General features: G+C 36.3%; 1 protein-coding gene across 1 annotated transcript in view; it reads right to left on the bottom strand.

Moving 5' to 3' along the window:
- Window positions 1-6,509: 6,509 nt before the first annotated feature.
- The window catches only part of MAN2A1 (mannosidase, alpha, class 2A, member 1), a 116,154-nt gene continuing 95,186 nt past the window's right edge, over window positions 6,510-27,477 (bottom strand). Inside the window, exons 20-22 of the mRNA XM_010563464.1 lie at window positions 14,679-14,873; window positions 9,630-9,740; window positions 6,510-8,709 (exon numbers count right to left, since the gene is read on the bottom strand). Of these exons, the coding sequence (XP_010561766.1) occupies window positions 8,557-8,709; window positions 9,630-9,740; window positions 14,679-14,873 (459 nt within the window). The 3' untranslated portion in view covers window positions 6,510-8,556. The remainder of the gene's footprint in view (window positions 8,710-9,629; window positions 9,741-14,678; window positions 14,874-27,477) is intronic.

The following is a 27,477-nucleotide window of genomic DNA, read 5'->3' as shown; positions in this document are numbered from 1 at the left end:
ACCTGTCACCATAGTCACAAGGCTTCTGGAGCCTAATGACTTAGGCAGTGCCAACGTGAAAGCAGTGAGCCTAGAAAGACCAGAATTTTGACCACAGTTTGCAATATAAAAGTGAACTGGACTTTTATAGACCTGGTATTGTGGAATTCTAAAAATCATGACAGAGATGATAATGACATTCCCAGAGACCAGATGAAATATATGTGTGTAAAGGGTGGAGGTGTTCTTTGCTTTGTGTTTTTAATTGAAACATGGGGAAGATGACAAGGACTGCTGGAAGATTCCTTACAGATTTTGACAAAGCCCTAAGGAATGAGATCTCAATTCTTTTCCTTTTTTGGCTACTGATGTTTACTTAGGTGATGCCTGTTTCACACTTACCCTCATACCAGACTCTTGTTAGGTCAATGACCCACAGACCTTTTTTTTCTTGGATTTAGAAGGTTGCTCTTGAATCCTACCTTGGAAGACGTTTTTTGGTTCTCCCCACTTAAATGTACGTCATCATCAAGGAATGAATCTGTATTTGCTTTTTCCTCTTGGCTAGCACTTACATGATTCACTGTTTCATATTTTAGATATTAAAAATAAAAACCCCTACCACCTGGTTACTCATTGTCCAAAACATTCAGAAAATGAACAGAGATCCATTTCTGATCCATACCTGCAGAAGATGTAACTGCTAAAATCTCCCAAACTATAGGTTTCACATTTCAACTACTCCTCATGTATTCTGTACTGGAAAGCTACTAATAGCCCACAAATCATGAGTTTCATATACACCATATCTTTAAAGATGAACCTCATCAAACTCAATTTGTAAGGCACCTTTCCTAGCAGCAATTACACATTTATTAGCTATATTAAAACACAGCTCAACCCAATTATTAGCATCTTGGCTCATATTCCAAAGGCCCAATCTTTGATGAATGAAAATTCACAACTCATTTTGTCTGTTTGGAGACCAATTATGTGAATAGGTCAGGAATTTCTGTGACAAAGCCATTTGAATAAGTTTGCCTTACAGTTACATTTGAGCTTTCACAGTTTCTCCTGCCTACTAGCCAAGCCAGCAGAGTTCATTTACCAAGATACAAGCAAAAATAATGAGAGTGATTTTAGCACTGTCAAACTAGATTATTTCCTTTTGGTGTGCAAATCTTAATTCTTTATTTGGGTGAAGTGCTTCTACTAGCATGATCCATTCAGAATTGTCACATTTGTAACAGCTGTATTCAATCTTTTGACACAATCACTGCCTATCTGAATTGCTTCCATTAAACTCATATTGTTTAATATATTTTAGCTTGGAATGGGTTACTGTTTTAAATAACTCAAAACATATGGAACAGAGATGACTCTTCTTTTCACTGTCACAGGTATTAAACAAAGTTTTGTGAATGAAGGTCTTCTTCCGTTTGAAAAGCTGTTTCTCTTGGTACACTGTGGCAAGTGATTCAGACAGCATGGCTTACTTGTGATGTATTTCGTTTCCATTTCGTATTTTAAACTGCAAGTCTAAATTCATCTTTAAATTTGCCAATTTCCATTTTTTCCTGGAACTGTTCAGTGCTGCACAGTGAACCAGGAAAAACATTTCTGGTAAAGGATGTTCCTTCTCTCAATTTTCAGCTATCACCTTTGGCCTCACATCTTCGGCCTCACATCTTCATACATGCATCCAGATCTGGTTATCTAATGAAGCCTTCCTTCCCCTTCACAGGAACAGACCATGCAGCACCATAGAATGACCAAATGGTTGAGGCTGGCAGGGACCTCTGGAGGTCATCTGGCTGAAACCCCTGCTCCAACAGGGCCTCCTAGATCCAGTTGCCGAGGACCATGTCCAGACAGCTTTTGAGTATTGCCAAGGATGGAGATTGCATAGCCTCTCTGGGCAACCTGTGCCAGTGCTCAGTCACCCTCACAGTGAAAAAGTGTTTCCTGATATACAGGAATAACTTGTTGTGTTTTAGTTTGTGCCCATTGCTTCTTGTGCTGTCACTGGGCACTGCTGAAAAGAGCCCGGTTGTCTTCTTTACACCCTCCCTTCAGATATTTATATACATTGAAAAGATGCCCCGAGGCTCCTCTTCTCCAGGCTGAACAGTCCCAGCTCTTTCAGTCCCTCCTCATATGGGAGCAGCTCCAGTCCCCAGCAGAACAGAACTACACAATGTCATTACTAGGCCATTTTTTTTAATTTTCTTGCTCCTTTTCACACCTATTCCTTTGGCCACTGTGCTGAATTAAGCCAAGTAAGTCACCAAGGAATCTTCTCAAAGATTTAAGACTTCTGCATGAATTGGCTTGGGATGATTTGCCTTCTCTTCCTCAAGTCTTTGTGGACCTTGAGAAGAACTGTGTAAGTGTATAGTATTGCTGATAGCATTTAACTGACATCAAAAAACTGACCTTCACTGTCATCTGCAACTGCTCATTTTCTTTCATCACTGCATTTTACTGTTGAAGTCTTTAAAGCTCTTTTCTGTTATTAAATTCAAAGTTGGCCAAAACTTTAATATCCTCTGTTTTCCAGACAACTTCCTGATCTAGCACAAATTGCTGATTCTCTCTTTAATGTGACTTGACTGGTTGTTTTGTGGCTGGGTTTCTCAATATGCCTCAATCTTTTGTTCTACCAAAGACTTCACCTGTGCTTACAGGTACTTTTTTGATCTTTCCTGGAAATCCTCCAGCTTGTCCTTGTTTCAACATGGGCTTAACTACTTTCATCATCTTAAAAGATAGCAGAACCTAGCAGTTTCAGATATTTTGTCTACAACAATATAATACTTATCATAGAGGTTTGCTCACAATACGTTATTACTCACTTTGTACTACAAGACAGTTGCTATGCAGAAGTCTTTGGAATTGACTCAAAGCTAATATTTACTGAAAAATTGAGAACTTGCAAATGATTCTGATTTCACTGTTTTCATTAAGTTCTTCCAGTACAAAGCCTGTAGTTTAAAGAGATTCGAGTTCTAAAGAGAAAGCTGTAGAAAGTCCAATTTCTTCAGAATTGATTGGGTTGCATCCCATTCTTACTGAGATACATACACACAAGTTACTTGAACTGGAGATTTTTTGTTCAAACTAGTTATATCTATAGGGTCATGCCTACCTGCTTCTGGAAAACAGAGAGTTAGGAAACATCTGACAGAACTCAAAGAGAAAGCAGCTCAAAGCACAGAAATCAGAGATTTTGTTGGTCACTGATGTGAACAGGTTTATCTTAGAGGCTCCCTGGTGGCTAAAGCTGTGACAGTGGCCATTATCAAAGAGTCTCTGATTTGTTATTGCCTGATCAAGACAGATCAATTAATTCTGAGCATATTCAAGACTTCTGAAAGGTAGGTTACTACAGGTAAACTTGGGGATGACTGACAGGTCCTGAAATGGAGATCGTGTGCCATCACTCTACCTATGCAGAGCACTAACAGAGCAGAGTATGTCAGCACTCTGCCATCTCTCTTGATGAGCATCAGGAATTCCTAGATTCTTGATGACACACAATTCCAGCTCACTAATGCATAAATTTCTTTAGGGAAACTTGGGAGAGAAATGGAGGAGGAGAAAAAGGGATAATGACACTGAAGTTTGTTCAAGTGGGTTTTCAGAAAAAGAAAAATATATGTTCCTGAACAGCAGGCTAGTGCTGTGAGGCAGTTGTGGCAAGCAAGTAGGGCATGTGCCCCATTCATATGCTCATTGATGCAGATTAAAACCATTGTAATTCTTGAAGAGCTGGCCAAGTGCTCACATCCAGGACATCTCATGCTTTGGCTGACACTGCAGGCAGTCTGACTCCAGAAAGCTCTGTAGTATGCACTGGCCAGAGCTGGAAGCCTCCGTACATGCCGGAGCCTACAAATGCCTACACACTTAGCTTGCATGCTAAGAGAGGGCAAAGTAGTACAAAAGCATTAACTAAGTTAGAGACAGAAATGAAAACAATCTAGCTGAGGAGACGACAAGTTACTTTGCAGGTTGTGATTTGAGAGGAACAGAGGCGCATGCCTTCCTGTACGGTGGATGTTTGTGATGCACAGGGAGTGGTGGTGGTGGTGGTAAAGCAGGGCAGACACAGCCAGGATTAGTCTCCAATTTAGTCAAACACATAATATGAATGATTTTATAGACTGTCAAAGGGCATCCCTTTAACAGGCACTGTATAGCGGGAAGAATATGTTATATTGAGACCACAAAGCTCTGAAATGTACAATTAAAAATATAACTGTCTTTACAGTTCAAATAGCACAAGTTTACATACATGATGGAAATTTATTTAATTATTTGCTCATAACCCTCAGTGTTATTAAATAATTTACCTAAAGGAAGGAGAGTAATGTAAATAGTGCATTATGGCTACTATATAGAAATTCTGACAGACAAAAGCTAGTGATGCAATATAGACTTTAAATATCTATTAGTTCATAAAATCTGTATATCAAAAGACTGATAGGCCTACAATTTAATGTAATTTACAGAAATATTTGGATTCACAGTGTATCACTGTCTAAAAATCCCAATAGTTCTCCAATGAATTGAGTGAAGTTTTTTGTACGTTCTCTCTTTTAGAAGACAAAATACCTTTGCATGATTTTTGTTTGTTGCAAGTTCTTAATATTATGAGAAAGTAATTATCCTAAAATAAATAGGACAACAAATTTCATTTCTATTTTATATTTTGTCATATATACAACTCATCACAAGTCAGATAACTGGTTAAATCTGAGCAATGTATTTTAGTGTCAATATCAGTAAAGGTGTACAGAGATCTAGCACCTGTTATTTTAAAACACAATGGAGAGGTATACATCAAATATAGTAGCTTCTCCAGTTGTGGTCATAGGACCTATATGCTGATATTAATGTATTCTAGAGTGGAATGACCTTAAAAAGGTGCTTGAAATTGGACTCATACCCATTGTTGCCTGCTGCAGTTAGACGTTATATACTTTTATTTTTATATCTTGAAACATCACCTTTAAAATTATGGGGATTTACATAGTATGTGTATATGTATACTTTTATATTTATAGTTAAATACTATCCGGTCCAACATCAATTAGCTTCAGGCACTGACTGAAATTTATACTGATTGTCTTTGCAACTCATTATGCTCAAGCTCCATCAGCACTTTGGGAATCAAACCTGTAAAGCATCTATACCTGTTCAACTTGTCATATGCAATTACAGCATATTATATTAGCATTATATTATTTTCTTAAAAGCATTCAGTCTAATTACAGTTGAACTGCTATTTTGACTTTATTTTCTAATGGTGTGTTTGTTAATTTAATTTACAAGAACAGCCTCTGTTCCATTACTCTCAAATGCTTAAAAGAGAAACAATATTAATTCAAGTAAAAAAAAAAATTCTAGAATTTTACACCTTCTACCATTCTCTGCTACGTCAGTGCAAGGTTTCTTTTGTCAGAGAAGAGCTACCCATTCCCTTCCAACACTGTGCAATCACACATGTTTATGTCTCTGAAGTTAGCATCTATCTTCTTCTGTTTGGCAACTGTGAAATAGATTGCATCTTTCAGCAGGAGTTCATCTCACTACAGGTAATTGTCATTCCCAAAAGCTACTGATATAGCAACCTTCTCAAAGAAGCATGCTTGTTGTTTCTCTCTTTTTTTTTTTTTTAAATTTAAATTAGCTATGGCTAAGTTATTAACGACACTGACCACATTTCACAATAACATTATCTTTTATTAGAGATCTTATTTTACATATCCCCATAAGATATAAAACCTTCCAAGAGAATGTATCAAAACCTTCAGTTGAAATCAGTTTGTTTCAGAAATATGAGCAAGTAAACCAGACATTTTAGATAAAGGAAGGTTAAGAAAAAAATAATTCTGTAAAGGTACCACTCTGGTATGGAAAGTAATTATGAGGTTTGAAACCATTTCTTACACAGCATTGTCTTTAAAACCATAATGGAAGGCAAGGATGCTTGGTTCTCTTAACCAGTAGTCATAAACCCAGCAGCTATAGAAGTAGAAAAAAAGGAAAAGAATATGATTAAATTAGATGGTTAATTCACAGAAAAAAACAAGAGCTTAACTGAAATATCCAGTATAACAAAAATACAGCACAAGAATTCATTAAGAGTTGTTGGGAAAAAAACCCAAAACCCAAACCCATTGACAGCCACATTCTGAACCAATTAAAGTAAGATTTATTATCAGACTTTGACTGTAGTTTTGACTTAGTTAAGGATTTCAGGAAAGGATCCCAAATTGAAGGCTGTTCTGTTGCTACACAAAAAATGCAAAAGAAAGGAACAAATATTAGATCTGCTGGTTAAGGAAGATTCAGGCATCATGATTGTACAGTTGATGACGAACAAAAAGACCAAATGCTATATGAAACATCTTTTGGAAGCAATCCCAACAGGCAAAATACTTCATAACTTTATTGCATCAAAATTTTACTTTTCTGCCTAACAAAACTGAAATAGTATTTTGAAAACTGTCTTGCACAGAACACTTAAGTCTCTGAAGCATTTTAATTCTGAAGATGTAACAAAATACATGTTATGAGAAATTTCTGCTGGCAATTCTACCAAGCTTTGAGTTCCAACAAAAAATAGTATTTTCAAATACTACAGCTAAGAAAAGTTACAGTACATGTTTATTGCATGAAAACATCCATTTATTGGATTCATCTGATACTTCTGTTTGTGGTTAGTGGTTCTTATGTTCTTGATATAACTTGCACCAGATCCTACTAAGTTCCATTAATTACAAAACACACAGTAGATTGAATTAGGTAGGGAAATCTACACAATCTCAACAGTGATCCAACCTGTGACAATGCATGAAATCAAAGTTTCACTTTCATTTTAAAATAGCCTGTAGCTACATGTTATGATTTGATACATTGTGGAACAACAATGATGAAATTAAATACAGTAGGCAATATTAGACTTAGAAAATAGCACATCTTTTTACCAGTTATGATGACTTTTCATGCATTAGTATTAAAGATAAGCAATGATGGAAAAGTAACGCATAAGCAAGGGATAGGATAAAGAGTTATGAAGATAAATGAAGACTAGGAAATGGGATCATACTGAAGTGCATGTTTATATATATTAACTGTAAACAGCAGGTCTACTTAGGGAAATATTTTTCACAATTGAATGGCTTCAGCACTAAATACCAATTAATATGTGAAAACAAAGCAAAAATTAAGACTCCATTCTTCAGTAACGTGAACACTGGCAATGGAAATGAGGTTGCAAGTTTGAAAAATGTTGTCTAAAATATAGGCACGTGATTCTGAATTAACAGGTCACCACAGTCTGTGACATGCAAGCACATGTTTTGATGGGTTTGCAAACTATGTCTTGCTTACTGTCAACTCTCTGCATCAAGCTGCAATTTTCTTGAAAGCAACTGAATTTAGATTTTACAGTAATTCTTGTTCTTTGTCTGTTTCATGTTATGACATCATTTTAATACATTCAAATAGTCAAAATGTTCAGAATAAGATAGCACAAACTTGGTGCAGGAGGACATAGATCAGAGTGTGGCCAGCATTGTCAAATAGGCGATACACAGCTTAAGTATTATATAAACTACCTTTCCCCCAAAAACATTAACATAGACACCAAAATGGTAACAAGACGTATCAAAAAATAAGGCACATTTATCTTGATATGGTAATCTTGAAATAGAAAACTCATTTCAGAGAACATCAGTATCTAAATGAGTTTTATAAAAAATCTTGTATTCATGATAATTATGGACATTTCTCATCATACATGATAATGGAATAATTGCACATATCCCAGTGTGTCAAGTAACAAAATGGGAGTTTTATTAAACATTTCCATTGCAAAATTATTTTGTAGGTTCATGTTTTCCTATTTACATAACTCAGGTGAATGGTAGAAGTCTTAAAATCTACCATCACTCATCACAAGTACTGCAGGCTTTCGTTTTACCACAATTAATAATCCCCTTTGTGTTGAATAAATTGAAATTAATTGTGGAAAAAATTGAGATTATTGTCATTTATAGAAATGATTGTAAATATTTGGACATTAGCTACTATACAAATATTTTACTCCATTTTATTTCCAAGCTGCATCAGGACTTTCTATGCTGAATTATTTGTACATAAATTCATCAAGGATCAGCTAAGAAGGCTGTTTAAAATCCAATCCCCTCTTTATGAAAATTAAAACACCAGAAACATCGTTAGTTAGCATTTAACCTGAGATTTAATCTGTTGAGAGGTTAACATCCTTAGAAATTTCTTCACTTGTTGCATTAATTTATACTAATGTTGCCATTTTGTGGAAAAAAAAAAAAAAAAAAAAAAAAAACAAACCAAAAAAATCACCAAAAAAGTTGCTTGCAACATGGCTTTTCACTGTGTTGGTAAAAAAAAATCATAGAATGCATGTTTTTCTCACAGTATCCAGAAGCTGGAATAATAATAATAATGTGCTTCTTATTGCACGAGAAACTTGGAGGAGATATAATTGCAGATTCCTCTTCTTTATCTGAGTATTAAAGCCAGATTTCATCTTAGCCGAATCCGGAACGTATTTATCTCCATAGAACTCATATTTATTTCACTTATATTTCTGGCATCCAGAGGTGAATGCATCAAAGATAAAGATGCGGGTGTAAGACTTTCCACTCTGAATTTGTTAAAGAGTTTATGCACCTTTATCTGGAAAAAAAGAAATATGTTTAGAAAATACAGTATATACCTTAAAATTGACTTTAACCTATTTCTCTAACAATGATCCAAATGATGCATCTCCTTACAGGTATCAGCATGGCAATTCTTAACGATGATTATAAATATTTTTAAATACCACATCTCAAATGCCACAGGCTAAATTAGATCTTTTTAGGCAGTGTTCACTTGTCACATTTCAAAGCAAGTAAGTTAAATAAATGTATTAAAAAACTGATCAGAAATATTTGGATTAAAGCTCTTCTTGTTTCTAAACAAAACAACACTTACTCTTCTGCTTAAAGAAAATCCCAAACCCATTTCAAAATTTGGTTACAAAATTTCTACAGATTCATAACCATCCAGTCCATCTGTAACCCTCAGAACAAAGTTGTATGATTTATATTTCATAATTTTATGTATCACATCAATTCTATAGCAATTGCAAAACACTCAGATATTTGCAATGGTCACGTAAGTGAGTATGCGTAGACAAAGGACATGCTATAATAAGCAACAGTTTTGAAAGTAACAGTCATATATTTTTTGGATATTATTAATGTGATACACTTCAGAATATGTTATTTGACTGTTTTTACTAAGTAAAGTTCTGAAACACTATTAAAAAATTATATGAGAAATACTGATCAGTGTTATATGAAAACAACATTTACAGGAAGTTAATGAGATTAAAACTGACCTAGAAGTTTACTTCCTGATGCTTACATGGTCATTCCCACACACCAGCAGATCCTTATCTTTATCAGATGGAAAGCAGTTTTCAAGATAAACTTAACTTTTATCCTGAAAGTGTAACTCTTGAGAAATAACTACCTAGAGTTCACCTATAATTTGACTTAAATGTTTCTGCAGTACTTGGAAGATAAGCTACCCATAAAATGTCAGTATACCTTTCCCTGAGTAGTGGAACAGAGAAGACCCATGTCTCTGTTTGAAAATCTACAGTCAAATCCCTTTCTGTGAAGAATCAGAGCAGCTTCATCAGACGGCTCAGTATCTACCTACAAATAAACAAAATAAAAAATTATTCAGAAAGTAGGAGAGCTAGAAAGACATTTTAGCACCTCATAAAATTATTGTTACCTTACAGTGATAGAGCCACTTATGTCTTAAATAATGTTCAGCCTAGACTGAACAGTCATGCTTCTTTTAATGTTTATAAGACTAAACATAGAAAGAACTAAACAGCAGAGAGTTTGGATAGAGAAAGTACTACAAAATATAAATGTAAGTTTTTAACCATGGAGTTCAAAGCTCAATAGATGCACATGTACAGATTCAGAATTTAGGTGTAGCTATCACAGTTGCATTAACTGGCTTCCCAGAAAAATTACATGGTAAAACCAAAACCAAGCTAGAAATCATATGCTAATTACAATAGCCAGTTTTAAATACTCACTGTGACTATGTTCCATCAAAGCTGACCTCTAAAATGTAACTCAGCTTAAGGTGTACATGAAACTGTACACCAAAATACAAATATTAAATAAATTTTATGCTTATAGATGAGACATACAGGGCTCTTGAGCCTCAATAGGCATCAAAGAGCAACCCAAGAGTAACCTACAATCTCAACTTCCTAGTTTGGACTCAATCATTAAAATCACTTAGAACAAATGCTGATAAGGATAGCATATAAATGCCTCAAATCAGAATCTTATTTTGATATGTACTTCAGAAAACAAAGTCATAGCCTAGCACTGGCTGGGAAACTTCAATTTACACAAAAACTTGCTATCTTCACACCACAGGAGTGGCATGTGACAAGATGTCCTTCATGCTGCAACTGTTCACTGTATCGCTACACTCACCTTAGTAATTTATTTTTTAAGACACATTATTTTATTTCTTTTTTGTTGTCATTTTACATTTTTCAGCTCTTCATCTTACTACATACATAATAAGGGCATAAAAAATACGGTTCTATCTGCAGCCATGCCAGCTCTTCGGGCTATTTTTCTCTAATTTATTTCTGGTTTACTTGTTTTCATACTGGTGCTTTTTCCCAAAAGTCTCTGCCATGAGTTAGGTTCATTTCTGGTACTTCAGTAAGTATCTATTGCCTTGGAGAAACCCATGCCAACAAACATTAGGCACTTTGTGATGCTTTAGCTCTTGAAGGTGTAACAAACAAGAAGGGTCTTAATCTAACAGGCTTCAGATCAAAACCAATTTTCTCATAATAAAGGAGATCTTGGAACAGCTTGAACTAGCTTCTTGGAAACCCAGCATGACACAGCTTCCTAGTGTGACAAACTGATAGTATTAAGTACTCATTCAGATAATAAGAAATGGTAAACTGATAGTGTTTTCTGTGTTCCTCATTTAAAAAGAGTAAAAATGTATTCATCAGTATTTGGAATTGAAGTGAGATACTTTGCAGTAAAACACTGACTGGTAAAAACTTTGCATAGTTTACAAATCATGAATAAAATTCAGTTTGAGAAGATTTTCATGAACAACATTAGCTTATAACCACCTAAAATCAAGTTTTTAATTAATGAATGATGTCTACAGTAAGCATATTCAAACAGTCTTGCAGTACTTCATATCATTGATGGCTCAAAAAATTCTTATCCTGTTTATTGTAACAGTGGTACCACTTTCTACATTAAGTAAGGTAATAATGATGATGTGACAAAATTATTTTCTGTCTCCAACTATGAAATACCTGACTTGGTTTTTACTGTTGCTGATGTGACAGTGTTGCACTTAAAAGTAGACATTTTTATGCACACAAAATAATACCATCTGCCTAAACATCAGATTAGTGAAATAATGAAATTCATACTGCAAAAGCCTGACTTCCTACAGGGTAAACTGATGTTAGAAATGACGAGCCAGTAATGGGTATCAAAACTTTCTCTATTACAGTGGAGTTATCTTGCAGTAATCTGCATAACAAATGCATGTACGCATTTCAAATGATGGCATGAATATTTAATATCTCAAGTTTTTAAAATTAAATATTATCGTAATTAAAAAGATTTAAACCAGGAAGTTAATAAACAATTAATGACACCTAAGGGAAAAGAGTTTTCGTAAGTATAAACATCTACGATATAGTAGCCAACCTTTTAGAATTCTAAGGATTTTATCATGCACATAGCATCCATGTGTAATAAATTAAGAAGTTCTAACCTATTACCAAAGCAGGAGTAAGACAATAAGTTGCCACAGCCTCCTTATCTACTTTAACTTACCTCTTCTTATATCATCTCTAGGTAAATTAGATTAAGTGTATGCAAGCCTAAGGAATGTCTGAGCAAGGATGAAGCTAATTTACATCAAATACACCTTCTAAACATGACCATGTTAACTGCATGAAAACCTGTAACAAATTTATCAATTTTCAACAAACAACATCCTTAAATTTGTAAAACTTCACAGCATTGTTATATGACAAAAATTCCTTAACTACTGGATTATCAAATCTCTGACTGTTTTTCTTGGAAGAGCTGCCAAAGTTTCATTTAATTTTGATCTCTGAGAAATAAAATGCAGGTCTCTCATCAGGCTTCTAGATGGAAAAAGAAATTTGCTAGGCTTTCTCGTAAGTGGCATCCCAGGACAATGCTGCTAAAATTTTGATGAGAAAGAAAAACCATTTAAACACTTTTTTATCTGATTACTGTAAGCTAACAGAAAAGTTAGCTAACAGAAATGCATTGAAAAGTTCAAGCAACATGAGAAAAATATGTATTTATATTGAGTATAAAGGGACAAATTTACTCAGTTTTTAAATCTTGAAGCCCAGTCTATTTACATTAGGCGAAATCTGTGTCAAGAAACTTAAAAACTGAGCTTTATTAAAAATTTCTTTAAATTTCATATTCCTAAGGCATTGGACTCTTCCATGACAAGATCACGTATCTTAAAACAATAGCAATATTCTTCCCACTGAGAGGAGCAGAGTTTAAAGGGAAACTAGGAATTTCCTTACATTTTTTTCTCGATTATGCTTTAATGCATTCTCATGCATTCTGATTTCTGCCTTAAATCCTAATAATACTTTAATTTGATACTCTTTTATGTGACATTATAATGATATAATTTCTTGAAAATCAACTTCAACAGCTAAAGCAATGGAGTAGTCATCTACATTTCTGGAAAAAATTGCATTATATAATTAGCCAGAATTATGACACTTCTCATTCAAACTTTTGGAAGACAAAGAAAGGAAGCAGAAAGTGAAGACAGATTTAAAAAGGCTATTCTGGCATGCAAGAAATTATTTGCAAGGCATAGTGCCATTTCTGCTGTCAGGAAGAACTATTCTGTACCTATAACGACAGTGCTCCTATCCTATGACTACTGATAACTTTCACTGTGAAATGCAAAAAGTAATGCTGCAAGCTCAAGAGCTGTCAATCAAATAATCATTGAAATACACAATTGTGGACAGGGGAGAGATCATAGCCTCAAACAATCTTATATCAACTGGGACAGTGGAGCCAGTATAGCCCAGATAAAATTGTAGAATTCACCTATGAGTAGTAACATTGAACTCAAAGAAGCAGACACAGAGGTAGCTCTCCATTTCACAGGTTTCACCGGCACATGATACAAACAAGGGGAGGAAGTTTAGGCCTTGAAAAGGGAGAGGGGGCATGCTCATGAAGGTCTGTCCCTGAACTTGACATGCTGAAGCAAACAGGTGTTACTGGCTGAGGTAAATGAAGAGATTTTACAGTAAAGTGTGGAACACACACTTCACATGAAGATTTAATTTCAATATGAAGCTTTCTTCTAACCCTTCAAAGGCATAAGACCCAATAAGAATCAAGAGTTATTCCACTTTGAAATTCAAAATAAGAAACAGTCACAGCTGAAAGAGTGTACATGAGATTGAATTACTAACAGAGAAAGTGTGAGAAAGTAAACTAATTCTTTGAGTTTTAAAATTAGGATTAAGACTAAAAATGACAAACTATGATAAAACAGTAGCTAATGGCAATTTCTGCAGATATTCTGAATATAATCTGAGGTTATTATAGATGAGCAGTTCTACCTCAGCCACCATGGAAACCCTAACGGAGAAGGGACAACTGTAGTTTGTAAGTAAGTGCTGCAGAATTAAAAAGGGATTTCATCTATGGTAACAGCACTGGTGAGTGATACTGCAATACACCATAAAGTTAATATACCCACATTTTAAAAAGTGTTGAAAAACTTAAAAGAATTTATAGAAGAGCTGGTGGAAGAAGCATGCACAAACAGTTCTAATTCTATAATTTATCAAACAGAAAATTGAAATATGGTGGTTACAATTGTGTAAATTCCTTCGCAAAGAAAAAAATATTGAGTACAAAATAGTTTTTTTTTATCTGGTGGTTTGTTTCCCAGGGTTCTTTTGGGGTTGTTGGTTGGTTTTTTTTTTGTAAACCTGCCAGAGAACAGTTTCACAGGAACGAAGGATTATAAGCTGATGTTAGAATAATTAAAATAGGTCTTGTATTTAAGCTTAAAAATATTTTAACAATTTATTCCTGTGGATGTTAGGATGTGGTAGATTTTCTTTCAGTCTTCCAAATGGAATCAGATGGGTTTAAAACTATATGCTTTATTAAAAACACAAATTATTGTACTCAGAAGAAAGCCTAATGACCTTAAATTTAATTCTTCTTAATACAGAAGAGGCCAAAATATATGAACCCTTCTGCTCTTCAACTTTGGGAATGCATTGAAATGTGCCCCCTCCAGAGACAGAAAAATGTACTATGCTTTTTATTATGTTGTCAAAAAACAATTCCTGTATTTCACGTTACTCAGACACAAGTCTCTAGTTCCTGCAGAATTAAGAAAAAGTAGTCATCACGCTGCAGTTTATCATATTACATAACCCCCCCAAATTACTTTCCTAGAATAAAGTATTTGATTAAACTATATTAATAAGCTGTATCATGTGTTTGCTCATAAAAATAGTGTTTTGACCTTACCTTTGATTGGATTGTCCTCAGATTGACTATATGCATGTCACAAGGCATGGATGACATGAGTGGAGAAAACGTGTTTAGCATCTCTGGGACACCTGAATCTGCATATATTGTCATTAGAATTACAGGATGATTTAAGAAAGAAGAAGTCATATGGCTAAGAAGTGAGGGAAAACTGACTGATGCCTTCTCTTCATTCTGCAAAATATAAGAGAAAATATTTGCAAACTCAAGTTAATATACCATCATGTCTAAATTTTGAAACCCACTTACTTTATACATGATTCCATTAATTTAATAGAAAATCGTAATTTATAGATTGTCCATTTAATTACTTTTGGAAACTTCTGATCATCCATTAATTCTCTTTTACTACTACGTATACTTCCTGGTTTTACAAATCATTAGTAAGTCTTTCAAATGATCATTAGATGACACCTCATTTTACACCATTCCTCATTTTTCTGCATTACCCCTTAATGTGTAAACAATGTAGTTTAGAGAAAGAAACTAGCTACTACTTCAGCGAGTTGCTCCTGTCTATTCAGTGTCTACTTGAATACTGACAGCCAGCTAGTCTTCTGCAGGCTTCCTTTTCCGCATACATTTTCTGTCCTGTATTTCTTACATATTTGCTTCAGATTCATCTAACTTGTATCCTACATCCCTCTTTCTTTTAAAATCTAACTTCTTAAAACTGTTTGCTGGAAGTTTTTGCAACTAGCATCTTTGTCTAAGTCAACAATGCAAAGGATTTCTTTCAGCAGTTTTATTTCAATGCCATGCCAGCAGGAACTGAAAGGAGTCTCTCCAAAGAGTTTACAAGTTTTGTACCTTCCCAAGTTTTGTATTTCCAGTGCTTTTACATGGCTGCAGAAGCTGTGTTACAAATCCGAGACGACCAAGTCCTACATATTCACAACAGTTAAAGCTCCATAGAAGCCAGAAAAGAAAACAAAGGAACTTTCAAAAGGCAATTTCTGTTTTAGAAAGTCAGTGAAGATAAGGTAGAAGTGGGTGAATACTTATTTTGCTCTTCTTTTTCCTTGCATACTTAATCAGATAAATCCCTGCTTGTTTATAGTTAAACAGGTGATTTTTAGTGAAAACTTTGCAGAAAGTTTACTGAAAACATAGTACCTTAAGCCTTGATATCTTAAATTTGCATTTCATGATAGGCTGAAAACATGGGAATAAAAAATAAATGGGAGATACTTAAAGGAAAGGGGAGGATTATTTATCAGCTTATAATGGACAACCATAACAGTAATTCCTTGGGGGTTTGGGGTGTGTATGCATGTATGCATATTTATTTATACCTCTTCAGTAACATTAAATACATCTGACAGTGTAGCAATTGAAAATATGCCAGAGCTGAATTGATGATAATTTGTTTTATTCTTAGTGCTTTTCTTAGTAATGACTAACACTGTTTGCCTCTTTGGTAGCTACTAAGCATTGAGGATAGTTATTTTTATAGATCTATTATGACCCCCGAATTACTTTCAAAAAATGGTAATAGTTGATAGTTGTAGAGGATTGCTCCTCCATGCGCCTCACTACATTTATTTACATTGAATTCCACCTGCCACTTTACTGCATGCTTAATCAGTCTTGAGTCCTCCAATTCCTCAGTTAGCCTTAATTTTTTTTTCTTACCACCTTGAATAGTTCAGCACCACTGGCAAACTTAGTTCTCATGATTTTCTTCTTTTCCAATTAAAGTATGAGCAAGCTTGCTCTAAGTACAGCTAAAGCTAAAAGTCTTTAGTTCAAGTGACTGCATGCATGCTCTACCCACAGGGAAAATGTGTATATATATGTTCTTTCAAAGAAGACTTTACTGTTTCACCCCAGAAGGAACACTGTTTACTCTGTTGCCATAGATGTGCTAAAGTCAGTCAAAACATTTTATCAACAATTTTCTTACTATTATTCAGTCTTTTTTTTTTCTGTAAAGTAAGTTGATTGCTTGCATCTGAGAACTTAAAAAAAGGTCTCCTAGAATATCTTACAAATTACACATGAATCAGTCAAATAATATATTCATCCTATTAAACTATTTAAAACAAAAGATGTATCAAAAGCTCTTGCAACTGGTTCCCAGTTCTAGGCATGCTACCTAAGAACAAGCAGAAGACAAAACTACTGTCCAGCAATAACAGTTATTTGAGATCAGTTTTTCATATGCACATTTAAACAATGGACATTCATACTGAAAGCATTTGAGATCAGCGATTTTGCCTGAACAGAATTAATGTTCAGCCATTTCCTCTACTTTAAACTATTCCCTAACATACACTACAAACATGTTGAAGTAAGAAGTACATCTCACATCCAACACAGTTCTCCTCAACTCCAGATTTCTCAGATTTAAGGGACTCCAAGGAGTTGGAAGGAGAAACAAGTTGTTTTTTTTGTTTTTTTTTTAAATTTTTTATCTACATGCAAATTCTCACTGTAAGACATCCCAAATACTTACTTGGAGAAGGGCCACAGTTTCTTATGGGAAGAGTGACTGAAAAATCATTCTACTAAGTGCAACTTTATGCCTGGAAGTACAGTGCTTGCTGAAAACAAACAGAACTCATTTAGATGTCCTCATAATTTCAGAAACGGATGTTCCTCTGAAAATCCCACCAAGGTCATTTGAAAGGAAGAGACATGAGATCTTTCTGAAGGCTTCTGTTCCACATACAGAAAAATACTGTTTACATAAACACAAGCATGATATCCATGAGTCAAAACCTTGCCCAAATCCCAGAGATCAGCAGTACAGGAAAAAATGGGAGGCAAGTTTGTATATTGGCTGACACGAAAGTAAAAAATTGCCCATGGTAAAAATATCAGATGAATGCTCAGCCTTGTCTAGGAAAAGATAGCACTGGGCAGGTCAATCTTCTAGGACAGAATCCTTCAAACCTTTCTCTAAGGCTAACAGAAGTAATGAGAATAAAAACCAGTGTTTTTAATATAAAGATGCAGTAACATATATTGCAGTTGAGAAACCAGGAAAGATGGAAGGAAAGACACTGGAAACTTTGAAGAAGAATGTGGGAAGGAGAGAATCATTTACTATTAATGGGCAGTGAGACAAAATCCCTAGGTAACCTGTAGCAGAACCATAAAGAGTGGCTCCTCAATTCCTAGATTCTGGAAATAACTGAGGATTGCAGAGAAACAGAGTCTTGAAGGATTCTGGCAAATGCTAGAACCAGAGCTGATTCAACTCAGCTCATTTTTGCTCCCACTGTGTTTGGATGTTTTATCATGGGCATAAGCATTGTACTTAAGCATAATCCACTTTGAAACTTTGAAAAGCTGCATTAAGTCTTAGGTGGAGATTTTATCCTGAATCTTGTATTCCCACATCTGGAACCACAGTCAGCTTTGGACAACTGCGCCAACAGAAGTGCAGTCATTCAGTCAATCTATGTAATAGCAATGGGAATGGAGAATACAGCAGGTGTAAAAGCTGCCAGGAGACCACGGGAAAAAGAGTTTTTCAAACACTGTGAAGACAGTGCTATCACAGAAGATCCAGAAGGGACACTTCAAATACCACTCCACCCTAGGTACATTACAGTCATGAAAGGATTGGAGTATATCCTTCCCCTCCCAATCTAGTGATCCAAAATTTAAACAGGACTCTGGGGAAAGAGAGATGGGAAGGGTTTGCATGTACAGACAACACATTTGGAACAATACTCTATACGCACATTCACTGTGTGGGCGGCTTTCAGCAGTACCCTGCCGATCCTAAGTCAGAAGACATAGTCCCACAGTCTCCATCTAATTAAGGTACTGCTCTCTCAAAAGTGGCATTATTTCCTCAACTTCAATGATAGTGTTTAGCACTCAAAGTGTGAATGGAGCTCCACTGGCAGCCTTACAAACATTACGCACTGGCAAGATTCTGATGAATGCCACTGATATATCTGAGTGCTGGCTTAATGAACTCTAATCAAAGCAAATACTGCTTTTTAAAACTACCTTACAGCACATTCACATACAGTTATCCAATTAGAAACTGTGTTGAAATACAACCCCTTGAATGACTGTGCAATAGATGTAAACAAATCCTCACATAGGATCTTTCCTTGTCATCAAAAGTAAAGTGAATAATTCTAAACTTCTAGTTTTGAGAAAAAAACAAACAAACAAACCACACTCCAGTATAACCTTAGGTTACAATTTGCAACAATTTCTAAGAATGGCCTTATCTGTAAAAAGTGCCCTTATATCAGAAATGAGCTATTTTATCAATAAACGGAGGATGGAACAGATTAAGAAAAGACTCAAAGGGTTTTCTGGTAAGAGTTTAAATTGAGGAACTGAGGTCCTTAATTAGAGGGGAAAAACACTAATTAGACTCTTCAGAAATCACTTAGTTATTGAATGGAAAAAGAAATGAAAAATACTGTAAAGAAGAAAGTAAAGCTGAAGCTGTTGATAACTGGACTTCAATTGAGCTAAGAGAGAAACAAATAACTTTTCAACACAGACAAGTAGTCTAAAATTTCCCATACGAAAGTGAGGAAAGGAAACTGAGACAGGCAGAATATCGAATCACAAATCTTGACTATTTACTCCTTCTCTAGACTGTTCTGTGCTGTGAAGAACCATAGTCAGGAAAGAAATTTAATTATAACTCCAAAACCCCACCACCATCCAAACTATCTGATCAAACATCCTGAAATGTGGATGCTGACTTTGGATGTCAGTGCATTCAAATAAAAGCTGGAAACAGACAGAATTCTGGGCCTCCTAAATCAAGGAATGCAGATTAAAATAGTTTGACACCAAACCACCTGGACTATTCCTGGAAGAAAAAAGTCTCTCACTCACTCTCATGTTGTGTCAGAAAACAATTTTTATCAACTTTCTCTGCCATGCGTTCAGAAAACCAACTGGCAGCACTCTTCAAAGAAGAATGTTTCTGGACTGGAAAATCTAATCCGTGGAGTAAAAAGACTCTTCAGAGCATCTCTAGTCCGAAACATAGGGAGACAATATTATTAAATAACTCTCCATCATAATCTAGCAACTGAGAGCAACTGACATGGTCAGCCAAAGAACCTAAAGGTTCCCAAAGACAAACATGGAAAGAAAAATTTATTCCTTTCTGTACAATCCAAACATTGACAATCCATCTGCATGTTTCATGAGAAGCTGCTTCTACATGAGAAACTGGCTGGGCAATACTGTGCTAGCCTGCTTATAGCTGAGAAACAAATGGCAGACAACATCAATGACTATGTGAATATACAGTCTTACAACACATGACAAAAATAAGTGACAGGTATGGACAGATGCCTTAGCTTTAAATTACATACATTCTTCCCCAAATGCAAACATCTTGAATCCTTTACTATGTAGAGTACTCCCCACTTGAGGAAGGAGGTGTCTATAAACAGGAAGAGAGTGAGAAAATTGCACAACACTCTTGCACACACATTGCCCTAAAGCTCCCAACTTGGAAGAGTAATTCAGATTTTATCTGGGCCTCGTACTAGTCAAATTCATGAAACTGACATCAAACAGTAAATGGTTTCAACTTAGTTGCAGGCTTTACACACAAGACTGCCTGGCTGTTATCCTCACCAAGTGAAAATCAGATCCACTTGCTTTAAATTCATCCAAAGTTGCACATTGCAATACAAAAAGAATAATCAGTCTGACAAGTTCTGAAAGTCCTCTAGATATGGATGTATCATTCTCTTTCTTCTGAGATCAATGTCTGGAGCTAGATTTTTGTGTGCCTGTAAAAACTCCTAGTGCTTCTGAGAAGGAGAGAAGGATATTCAGTAACAGGGCTTACACCCATAATGCAACAAATAGCCATTAGTCACTGATGAAAACTGGTTAAATTGTTCTGAGGTGAATAATTCCTTTCCAGTGTCCAAGAGTGCAATGCTGATGTAACCATGTGTCAAAGACAACACTGACGATCACTTCAAGCAGCTTTCAGACTGGCTGGTGGTTGTAGAGAGAATTTTGTATGGAAATCAAACAGAGTGATAGGAAGATTTTCTCTAAGCAGTGGGATTCAGAACACCTAAGACCTCAAAGCTGCCCAAGAATCTTCAGCAGAACAATCTTCAGGTAATCTCTGTAAAAAAGCAGGTCCTCTACAATGAATTAGACTTTTAAGGAGGCCTGGATAAATTGCAACCAAAAGTAACAGCCACAAATGTGAATACTGAACAGGCAGCTATCCTGAAATCTCACCAAGACTATAAACGAGAATACAGATGGCAGATTATTTTCTGCTATACTAGACCATCAGTCCTTCCTGAAATCCTGGGGAGCAAAAATCCTGAAAAATATAAGGATTAGATCTGTCAGAATTGTTCACATATACACGTCAACACTGAAATATTCATCAGTTATGTCACAGTTTTGCACATCAAAGCATAAATTCTTTTGGCAATATGTTTTAAGTCCTTTATTGCGAATCATGATCTGGAATGCTTAGGGTTTTTTGATAGCTGTTGAAGTGACCAGCAAAGGAGGACTCAACTGAGCAGACAAAAAACTGGTATTACCTCTTTACCTCAGGGAATGGAAAATTCTCTATCAATTCACTTGGAGGCTGTTACACTGGAAACGCATTTCTGCCACACTAGGTGAAAGGAGTACCCGGAGGCTGATTATAGAGTAAATGAAAATTCTGAGGCACTGTAAAATATCCATGAAGCTGTGAGTTGGTTCAGAGTGACTCTAAAGCCACCACAGAGTTTCTGTACTGCCTGTGGATTCTTAGCTGGCACTGAGACTGCAGGTGAGGAAACCTGCAACTGCCTCAGGGAACCAAATCCAGGGAAATTTGGACCCACAGTTCTTCCCAGTCTGCTAGAGCTAAATTTGGTAGTCTCTAAGACCAAGGGGTCTCCTCTCATCCCATGTTGATAGATGGGAGCCTGCTGTGGTTCTGCTCCTCCAAGACCAGGCAGGAGAAAGGCAGAGCATGTATTCCCAATAGGCGTGTGCACACACACACAGCCAGCCATACAAGTGAGTAGAGAACAGCACCTTTGCCAGCACCCACATAAACACAGAGCTCTTGGGTAACATGAACAGAACCCTGACTGTGTCCTCCAGCTGATCAGGTCTGAAGTTCATCAGTCAAAGACCCTCACTTTCTTGATTCACAAGTACACTCAACAATGACTGATCCCTCAAAAATCAGGGTGGACTTTATGTCCGTCTGACCTCCAGGCCTGGACCTTAGGCCTTTCAACCATTCACCAGCTCAGACTTCACATCCTTCCAGATGCTGGCCCCTACCTGTCAGCTTGAAGTTTGTTAGCAGTTTACATGCACACACATTAAAAAAAGGTCTTGCCAGCAAATGGCAGCCAGTTGCACTGGTGCCTCCATCCCATGGTCTCTCTCTCCAATAGCTGACACCCAGACCTCTTATTCTACTTGCTTCCTAGTCTTTCCTGAAGTTGGCTACTGGCTTACACAGATTCAAAAAAGGTTGTGCACTCACAAAGAAACCGGATTTAATAAGAATACAGGATAGGCTGTGGTGATCAAGCACTGGACTTGATCAGACCTTTTTACACTCTTTTTACCCCTCTTTTTCCCACTTGTTCTTCCTTGATCCTTCTCTTTCAACTCCTATGTCCCTTCCACTGAACAACCCATAACAAGCCTCTTCATTTTTTTTTTTTTTTTCCCCAAAACAAGTCTAAAATTCTCTCCCTCCTCCAAATCCCGTAAGTCCTGGACCCCTGTAGGCAATAATGCCCTTAGTCTGCATGAACTGATTTCTGCTGAGTTGTCTTGTTGGGTTTCACACCAGGAACAATCTAATCTTCTTCCCTTCATGGTCTCATGAGCAGCCAGTTCAGTGTGTTCCACTCCTCCCTGGTCAGGTTCCTTCGCTTCCTTCACCTATCACTGTTCCCTTGATGTCTGTCAGGTCCTGGCGTTTAATTTAGTTAGTCTTTAATCAGATGCCATAATAGCAGTCAAGTTCTATAAACAGATCATTCGAAGAACAGCTGCTCGCTTGTCTACAGAAGAGTGTAGATAGCAAAGAAAGTAACTAGTCACCATAACCATAAGCTCACCACCATAATTGCTGAGGTTGACAAATATGCAGCCATCAGTATAGCTGGATGAAACTACAAAAGCAGATAGACAGCATGACATGCTTGTCTCAACAATAAAAGTATTCTGTACTTTAGTTATAGCTGCCTCTCCCACTGATTTTATTTCTTCTCTTCTAATTCTTCTTACAGTGTTTATATTGTTCTATAATGGTGCAGGAGGAAGGAGGAGGGACTTAATGCCTAAACAAATAACCCAGACTAGAGTCATGGAAAGGACACTGTGCTAGATTTTGTTTCCTGTTGACTGGGAACAGCTTATCCTGTTCCCGATTATGGCAGAACACAGTGATCAGAAATTTTCTGGAGTTCTGCTCTGATGAGGAAGTAGGTAACCAAACTGATGCTAAAGACAGAAACTATGCAATGATATCTCCTGATTTTTGTCCTCCAGAGAAGCTATCTGCATTGGAATTATGCTGCTCATGTGAAGTTCTTGCTGCTGATGGGAACTGCTTGTTCCATGTGCAAGGAGATTGCCCCTCCAGAGTTATTTCACTTGAGAATACAAGAAGAAGCAGCAGCTGAACTTGCAGCCTTTCTCCCTCCTTTAAGAAGGATTCTGCCGTACCACCAGAGCTTGCAGCAGGAATGAGTAAGGCCTTCCTAGAAATGATGATACAGAAATGTTTAAATTTAAGACCTCAAATTGCACCAGCTCAGATAAGCTCACAAAAGACCTTAAAGAGGTCTACCCTCCCGCTTTGGAGAATCATATGGGCTAAAAGCAGAGAGACTAGGTTTGAATACAATACATACTACTGAAGTAAAATACTTTCTTTCTAAACAGAGCTGGCAGACAGTTATGCACAAATGAAGATGAATAAAAACAACCAAAGGAAAGTAATTCACTGTAGAGATGTACATACATACACAAAAGAGACATAACTATAAGTCTAGAAATCAGAGGAAGACAGTCCTCTGTACTACCTACTTCACTATGAGCCAGCTACAATGAGTGGCTGCTGCCCTGTTGTAAGGTGAGAACATTCACTCCCTACAGCTTTGGACACTATCACATGAATGGAGCTTAGAGAGAAATCCATCTTTATTTAGAACCTTTCTGCAACACATCTTTGTCACAGTGTCAAGATAAAACATTTGAAAGAAATTAAGCTGTAAGGTGCCCTGGCATAAAAGCAAGGACATTGCTGGCCTGAAAGCAGATGGTATTTGTAGGTAAATAAGAGATGGAAACACTGTTCTTGAGCAGCAGACACAAACTTCCAGTGTAAGAAGTATAGTATCATCTATATAGTAGTTAGCAGTAATGATAATTTAAATGTAGTGTTTTAAGGAAAGCTGTAAAGAACTAACACATACTTGAATCTTTCTTCCAATTAAATAAGAAATAAGGGTCCTCCCTTACTAAATATATATGGCAAGGCTTTAAAGAAGCTGCATTGTGTTCTGTGTGAGAGGAAGAGAGGGAAATGTCTTTTTCTTTTCTTCTGTGGCCACCATAAAACCACAAAACTTTAAAGTTCAAGATTTTGCAGATACCTGATGATTTCACTATGGTAGTCATAATTAAAAATGATATTAGAATATCTGAGGTTGTCACACATGGGCTTCAAAATGCTTCTAAATGGCAGTAGTTAAGTCATTGTTGAGTTTCTGCTTTTTTGAAATATCAAGTTAATTATGCTTGTTAAGGTGGGGTTACCCATAGCATAGCAATGCACAGTATACTGTATAGCTACTACATGAAACCTATGTATGCATTATAAATATGCACCCCAAGTAATTGGCAAGTGCAACTCAATAATCAGACAGAAATGGCTATATCACCAAGCATATATTTTCAGAGAAAGTGGATACTGACAGATATTTAATATTAGAAAAAGAGTAGTTGTATATGGTGGAAGAAAAGGTGTTTGATTATGACTGCCACATAACTGCCTGTATCATTGTTTCTCTAAACAACCTCCCCCAAGTCACAGCAGCTATTTGAGCCATTGAATCCTGGCCCTCTGTGTGAGACTAGGCTATAAATCCAGTTACATAAATTGAGCAAGTCAAGGCAAGGTATGAAATAGGAATCTGAAGAAGAAAGTATGTGCCTGGCATGGCATCTTTTCTCCACCTACGTCACTGATGAAATAAAGACATTACCACTACCTATAAATCCAATATCATCCATATTCTTATACTAACATAGCACAGTAAAGCCCAGAGAGTAAAAAGATATCAATGCTTATTTTTAACAAAACTTATAATAAACGTAAAATAAAGAGTCTATATTTTCAAAAATAAATAAACATTTACTCTTTTGACAAGCAAGTATTGGTAACTGTACTTAGTTTCATTCTCAGCTAAATAATAATCCCTTCAATTTAAAAATAAAATGCATTCACTTCTTGCTTAACAATCTGAGGAAAAAGAAGAATGAATATTAGGAGAGAAGTCAAAGGCAGAGCCAAAAAATCCTTGCAAGGACAAAATGAACATGTAAGCAAAGTTAGTTACAGCTAGTAGGAGGAGAAAAAGGTGTATATAGAAATTGTATCAAAACACAGTAACAATATCAACAGAGGTCTGAGGGACACAGTTATCAATAAATCAGGTGAGTATAACGTAAAGTGAAATGAGATTTGCCCATTTGCTCACTGAATGAGCAATACCATCATTCTGAATACACCTTCTGTAGTATTCAGTTTGGGGGGTGGGGGGAAACTTAAGCAAAACAAATCAACCTGAAGTCTTTTGCACAGCGGCAGTATCAGCATGAGTATTTACTACTGGCTAGACGAGCTAGAATTCCATAGCCAAAAACCAGGTAACATTAGGATTAGGGACTTACTAGAATACAGGCTACCTGAGAATGCTTGCGATTATTAAGAATTCTACTACCCACTGGACAGGTCAATCTTATGCTTCAGGACATTCATGTGGTTTGATTCTGCCATTAAAATATACTGTCCAGGGTGGGGTTGGGGAAGGAAAAAAATATTTTGGAGATGTAAATTAAAAGAAACTTTTGGTTGATATTGTCATAACCAAAAACCTCCACAATAATTACACCAAAGCGATGCACATTTATTTTAATTAATTTTAAAGAATTGCACATCCTACACTTCACACACTCTCCTTTTATAGGGAAGTTTCCCAAACAGCAGAAAAAATCCTGTTTTTCAGAATTGTTTTTGAGAAAAGACAGAATGAAATGTTTCTGAATATACTTTGGAAAACCTTGTACCAGCAAAGGTGCCAAGTGATCAAAACTCTCTCCTCCTATAGCTTCCACCGTTCCTCAAGTCAGTAACAAAATAGGGCTTGACAACAAAATTAGGGTCAGTGTGTGAGTCACACTGCAGCCAATTACATATATAAACTGCATATAAGTTCTTCATAATTTTTCCAACAGGGCTATTTTCAAACTATTATAACAACTACCTTCTGAGTAACAATACACTAAAAAAAAATGTTTGTACATTTAACAAAACATAAAGGGGACTACTACCCTTCCTTACTTTAACACATCTGAAACAGTTACATGAATCGGAAAACGTGACTTATGCCCAGATAAATTTTGAAAAACAAAATGCTAGAGCAGTCTTAATATAGCAAAGGGGAATTCCAGATATAACACCAGAAAGATAGTATTTCCTTAAAACATCTTGCTTGGCTCCTGGGGGTTGCACATACCATATCAGTTGGGCCAACAGCACCTCTTTAACTGTGCCAACTCCCCCATAGCTTTGATCCCCCTTCTTTTCAAGTCCCTGCAAGACTGTATAAGAACCAACTGCCTCTAAAGGCAGCTATTTAAAACCATTGTAAGCTCAGCAGGAAGGGTGGGGGAAGGAAGGTAGATGCTGCAACAAAGGTACCCAAAACACATCAAAGATTTTTGATTGTAGCAGGTAAGTGGCCCTTCTCCTTTGAAAGATTCTCAGCAACTTGCACAGAATCTTTCAAAACTGAAGAAAAGGAAGAGGATTTTAATAAGAAAAGGGAAATACACTGTTATTCTACTGAGCTGATGACTGACTAGTATCCCAAACAGACTGGTAAATTCAGGCAAAGACACATCTAAACATTTCACTAACCAGATAATCCCAGAGTTGTTTAGGCTGCCTTTGCTCTGATTGAGGTAACCTGAAACTGCTTTCCAAAGGAGTGTTTTGGTTTGAAGCAGCAGTGCTGTTCTGAAATTAAACTTATGATCAACCCCGCTCAACCAGGCACTGTGCTAGTTTGCAGAGGAGTCTCAATGTGTATTGACTAGTTTTCTTTTAGAATGAAGGAACGAAGAAGCTCCCCTGGATGCAGGCAAACGTGCTCTAACCCTCCACATCTCCATTACGGTCTGAATGGATGACTAATCCTTTAGACAGTTTTTTAAGTCTGTTCTGACACAAAATAGACCTGCTTTGCACAGGGACTGGACTAGAAGACTTCCAGAGATACCTTTCCGTGATTTATTTTATGGTTCTATGGAAAATACCAAAACTGCACACAGTGTCAATGCACACACCATGGCCCTAACTGGTTTGATCTGCTCCTATTGTTTCAAATTATTTGCTAATGTAGACATAGATTTCCATGTCCAATAATTCTTACTTACCAGCTTCACATTCTAATTTAATACAACACTAATTACCCTGGGTAGTAAATAAGTTTTCTGTGGCAGTATAGATCTCTGCAGGTTTCTTCTTGTGAAGGTAGATTAACCT

Source organism: Haliaeetus leucocephalus, unplaced genomic scaffold (assembly GCF_000737465.1).
Source record: "Haliaeetus leucocephalus isolate CR32 unplaced genomic scaffold, Haliaeetus_leucocephalus-4.0 Scaffold167, whole genome shotgun sequence".
Classification (NCBI taxonomy): Eukaryota; Metazoa; Chordata; class Aves; order Accipitriformes; family Accipitridae; genus Haliaeetus; species Haliaeetus leucocephalus.
This window is presented reverse-complemented; position numbering and strand designations above follow the sequence as displayed.